General features: G+C 51.0%; 1 protein-coding gene across 1 annotated transcript; it reads left to right on the top strand.

Annotated features, from left to right (window-relative positions):
* Window positions 1-313: 313 nt before the first annotated feature.
* Window positions 314-4020, top strand: EDN2 (endothelin 2). Its single transcript, XM_026076396.1, has 5 exons — window positions 314-377; window positions 748-892; window positions 2059-2178; window positions 3015-3119; window positions 3909-4020. The coding sequence occupies exons 1-5, from the start codon at window positions 314-316 to the stop codon at window positions 4018-4020; spliced, it is 546 nt and encodes a 181-aa protein (XP_025932181.1).
* Window positions 4021-5581: the final 1561 nt, after the last annotated feature.

Raw genomic sequence — 5581 nt, forward strand, 5'->3', positions numbered from 1 at the left:
CGCGGCCCCGCGGAGCGCCCGGCGCCCACGCGTGCCCGCGCCCCGAGTGTTTGCCCCCGCGGGCCGCTGCACGCTGCGGGGCGGAGCGGGGCCGTGACGCGGCGGCGGCGGGGCTATAAAGCACCTGCCAGGCACCCGCTGACTCCAGAGGCTTCTCGGCAGCTCTTGCTAAAGCACTGCGCGGAGAAGCAGGGCAGGGGAAGAAAAAGGAGGAGAGGAAAAAAAAAAAAAAAAGAAGAAGAAGGGGGGAAGAAAAACCCCAAACCCTCAAAGCCTCTTGCAAAGCCGTGCCAGCCCCAGGCTCGCCGTCGCCATGCTCAGCCACCCCGCCGGCGCCGTGCTGCTGGCGCTCGCCCTCTGCGCCCTCCTGGAAGACGGTGAGCCCCGGGCTGGAGGGGGCTCGGCGCCCGCGGGACCCCTGCGCCGCGGGGAGCGGGGCTGCGCGGAAGGTGCCCGGCTCCGGGGTGTCCCGCCGGGGCCGCTCCGGGGGTGGGGGGCACGGCTGGGGTGCAGCTCGGCGGCTCCGCCGTGCTCCTGCTCCGGGGCAGCCTCCCCAGCTCCCGGGGTTATGCGAGTCCTTTAGGATCCTGCAGCCTAATCGGCAAGGCTGCGCCTACTGTAAAAGTGCCCGCATATGAAATCGGCGGGATCCGTGCTGGAGGTGTGATTGCAGAGGTGACATACGGAGGGGCATTCCAGCGCTCTAGCACCGAGCCCGTGACTGACCCCTTCCTCCTTCTGCTGCAGGTKTGGGCCATCCTCCTCTGGATTCCCACCGTGCTGCAGCCAGCACTGCACACCTGAGGACCAAGCGATGTTCCTGCAACAGCTGGCTGGATAAGGAATGCATTTACTTCTGTCACCTGGATATTATCTGGGTCAACACACCTGGGTGAGCATGAATGTGGCTTTCTGGGGGACATGGCTGTTGATGAGCAAATGACTGGCCTTTCTGACCAAGGATGGGGATAGGTGAGAGGAAGGTGAGAAAGTGTCCCAGTCCTGTGAGATTCTTGTAGCACCTGCTCTGGGGAGTGCTGCGAGTTCAGCCGTTTCCAACTTCTAGAAAGGGACTAACTGCTTCTGCTCAGGAGTTCCAGTATTCCCCAGAGGGGAGGGGGAAGAAAGCACAGGATGCTGCCTCCTCCTGGATTATCTTTTTTTGAAATTCGTACCTCAGCAAGGTGAAAGTAACACCAAGGTGTTAGAACTTGCAGCAAGTCAGGAAAGTTACTTTTTTCTCTTGCAAATTGCAACCCTGACTGCTGGCTGCCAGTATTGTTAATTAGGCAGTGGTGGGTTGGCACTAACGTCTTGTGGCTGCCAAGTCCTGCCCTCAAGAATGCTAAAGCAGATTTCCAGGCAGTTTCAGACCAATGGCCATCACTTTGTATCAAAACACACTTACTCAGGTGTGGTTATAATCATGCCTGCTAATGCGCAATTACAACTAACTGCTTGCTCTGAGAGTGGCTGCAGTCACTGCCAATCCTAAACACTGGAAGAATAGATTGTGATCAAGGATCGAACTCACTTAACAGCTCTGAAAGTATCCTGTGATCAGAAGAGCCTGTTATGGCCTCAAGATATCTTGATTTTTAATATGTCCTGGGCATAAAAACTGCTGGGGGTGAGGGGGAGTGGGAAGACCTCTGTGCTTGAGAAAGTGGCCACTCTTTGCTGGAGGCTGGTGTACTGAGGCAGCTGTACTCCTTGCGCAGTTCAGCACACCAGTGACCTACCAGCTCTCATAATTTGGTCTGTGTGGCAGCACTTGCATGGGTGCCTGAGCTGCAGTAAGGAAAACAAACTCCGCTTGCAACGCAGCATGTCCTAGCCCTGGCACAACAATCTCCYTGGGAGGGGTAGGGTGGGGAAAACAGTAGGTAGGAGAGGAGCTGTATTTTAAAGGCTTGGAAATATCAGTGGCCTTTTCACCTTATGTTTATAGATGAGTCTCTTGTTATTATGGCACTGGCTTGGCTGCCTTCCAAGACTATTATAAACCTATTGGCCAATAAAGTTAGCTGCATAGCTGATTTCTTTTGTTTTTAACAGACATACCGCTCCCTATGGCTTGGGAAGCCCGCCAAGGCGTCGCAAGAGATCGCTGAGCAGGTGCGAGTGCTCGCACTCAAGGGACAGCATCTGTGCCACCTTCTGCCAGGCGAAGCCTGGGTAAGTTGAACAGGTCTGGGGGATGCCCTGCCTTCAGATCTCACTGCCGTTGGGGTCTGCCGTCAAGGGTGCAACCAGAGGGCCAAAGCTTAGGAGCAAGAGTAACTCTGCAAACTCCCTAGGGCTGTCTGTGCAGCTCTCTGCAAACAGCTGGAACTTGTCTAGTGGCTTTCATACCCCTCCCAAGAAGCTCTGGCAAAGTGTCACTGGGGTGTTTTTGCTGTACAATAGTGTCTTTACTGGTTGATATGAAACAGTGTTACCTCCATCCCTCCTTGGGCCAGGAGGCTGAGGAAGTGCTGGGTGTGCTCCTGGGAAGGGAGATGCAAGCAACAAGTTGGGAGAGGGGTGAGCGGAAGGTATGAAKCTGGCCTTGAGACACCAGCATCTCCTGCGTTGCTCAGGTGGGAGAGAGGCTTCAGGAGAGCAGTATTGCTGGGAGCTGGGGCTCAGTGCTCAAATATCTTCTGTAGTTCTCTGTAGCCTGCTCTCTCTATAGTGCATAAAGGCTCTCAGTAAGTTGTCTCACTTCAGCCAGCGGTGTACAGGTGTGCTTACACAGTGGAGAGGTGGGGAACAAAGTTACTGTAGAGATCTGTCTTTGATTTCATATCAAAGGAATAACTAAAAAAATAGTCATTAAATGTAATGATGAATTGAATGGGGTCTGACAGAAAAAGGATAACAGTAAATGTGATCTATAAATAGCTGCAATTAACCCTTCAAAAAACATGCATTCAAGTGTCATCAGGGATGTTAGAGCAACACTCCCCCTGGTACCTGCCATATCATGGCTGGATGTGAGTGCCTTATGTATATCTTTTCTTGCTTATTAGGTACCTCCAGAGTGCGAAGCTCCCAGCGAGTTCTGGAGTGTCGATGAAGACTCCGCAGAGCAGTGGCATGAGGCCTTCCCAGCATGGCCTGCTGAGAGCTCTCAGGTGAGCGTGCCATTTTAACTAACTCTAACCTTCCCTCGTAAACACTTTAAAATCTAGGGTTGTGACCCCAGACTGTAGTTTCTACTCAGATTTGATGTGGCTTCTCCCTATGGTCTTCATTTAAGTTAGTGGACTTGACTCTTTCTGCTCCCTTTATAAACGATTGGAGGCTAAAGGCTAAGGGAATGAGGGTCATTAGCCCCCTCCAAAACTGGGGCAATAGTATGTGAAATATAATTCTTCATTGGAGTGGGGGAAGTTCCTCTGATATGGAACAAGTGAATAGGTGATGTACGAGAAGGGGGGGAGGGGCGTGCAGGGGACATGATTGGAAAGTAGCTTTGGACCAAAGGAAATAGCTCTTCTCACACTGAAGAATTGAATTGTGGCAGTTGTTGCTGGAAGGTGTTGTGGATTCCAGAAGAGTAAATAAGTTAAAGGGAGTTGGCAAATTCAAAGAAGACTGGCCCACTGGTTGCAGTTAAACCAGATGCTTTGAGAGCAGTCTCTGGAGGGCAGATCTTGACGTAGTGCTTGGGATGCAGCAGGGCATGACCCTCCTTTAAGCCTTCATCACTGGCCACTAGTGGAAACAGGATTTTGTTACAGCTGGATTTCTGCTGTGACTTAATGCAGCCACAGCTAGAATTCCCCCCCACCCCCTTCCTTCTCCCATCTTCTACTTTGCAAAAGAACTTGGTGAACAGCAGATAAATGTCCTAATGCAGGCTATTGTTGAGAGGTAAGAAGTGGATGGGAAACTGAATGTCTTGTCTCTTCTGTTTACAGGGATCTTGCCATCTCCAGTTTGCAGTTTGGCAAACAGCAGCACCGTTCTCAGAGGAATGCTCAGCCAACAGTTTTGCCTTGGAAGAAAAACATCTGGAAGAAAAAGAGATAAGAAACAGGTGCAAACCAAGTTCACCAGAAGAATTTGGAGTCCTGTGGGTGCCACTAACTCCGCTATTGGTAGTTAGAGCTGAAGGAATGGCCGTAAGCGGAAGGGGGAAGAAGTGGAAGTCTCCATGCTCCTGTTGCGTGAACCAGTACTGCATGCACTCCAGAGACTGTTGTAAAGGGAAAACAGAATCTCTCTATACAGTCATAGATGTGTTGTGGAGCTGAATTGTGCCTTCTTGGATCAGGCAAGGGTCTTACTGGTAGAGTATCAGCTAAACTCTGCACTGGATGCCTAGACAGATGGTCAGCCCACCCTGGGCAGTTGAATCACTTACAAAGCAAACAACTACGTGCAGTTCTGGACCTGGCAGCACTGAACTCCCATATCACAGGCCTGGTCTACTCTGCCTTTGAACCATGTTTGAACATGGTTCCAGCTTGACTCCATTCAAACATGGTTTGGCTGGCCATTGTAGACGGGGATAAACTGATTCCAGTAGGGCCTGCCTGGGCCCATCTTTGCGCTTTTTTCTCTTACTTGTCAGACAGTGCGATGTGCATATGAATAAGACTCCCATTATAAAACAGCTCCCAGCTCTTACAATAATGAATCTTCTACAAGCCTGAAAGCCAACTGAGTAGTCAGTGACGTTCTCTGGCTAATTAACTGAAGGACCATCTTTAAGTGGTTCTTGTTTGGATGGAGGATAGCTTGTTTACATCTGAGCTTGCATCAAATCCAAGCATGACCCCTGCCCACTGGGTACAGAGGCAACAGGGATGGGGAGGCTCAAGTGGAGTTGTATTTCTGTAGCATCTCCTGCCACATCTGGGCAGAAGCCCAATGCATAGAGCCACCTGTAACCTGGGGAAGGAGCCCTGCTAGGTTAGGTGCAGAGCCAAGCTGCTAGTCTGGGTGAGTTCAGTGGTATGAATCTGTCTCATCTCCTTAGACATATCCCTTGTGGAGCAGAGAACTTCCACCTCTTAACCTAGCATCCCAGCTTTCTTTCAGCTCTGCCTGAAAGGAGAGGCTAGGGGCAGAGAAGATGGGTGGTGGGAAAATAGCACGCAAAGGCTTGCTTGCTGCTTCGCTTAGATCAGGTCTCTGAGTCAGACTCTATAATAAATGACCAGCATGAATAGCATGTCACTAAGAGAAGTCTAACCTGAATAGAGAATGCATTAGGCAAGGGGCAGCCGGGTGGGATTAATGTGGAGAAAAAGATCACCAAGATGAGAGCATGGCACTGTCTGCACATCCTTAGAAAGGGTTGGATTTAAACAAAAGCCAAAATCCTGGCCACTTCGCCAGGCCTGGAGCAGCACAGTGCTGCTGGCCCAGAGGAGGGGCAGGAATAATTTGGAAGAACACTGAGCCCAGAGCCTTGAAACCCATCCTGTAGGCAAACAGTCTTAAGGCTTTGGAGCTGTATTACAAATGCACTTTCATTTGCCTGGGCAGATTAACTTCTATTCTAAAGCACGGCTGCAACTGTCATCTGGTTAGTGCAGATAAATAATTGCTCTCCTGGAACCACTGTTTGGCCCCCCTCGCTGCC

Source organism: Apteryx rowi, unplaced genomic scaffold (assembly GCF_003343035.1).
Source record: "Apteryx rowi isolate R43461 unplaced genomic scaffold, aptRow1 scaffold_43, whole genome shotgun sequence".
Lineage (NCBI taxonomy): Eukaryota > Metazoa > Chordata > Aves > Apterygiformes > Apterygidae > Apteryx > Apteryx rowi.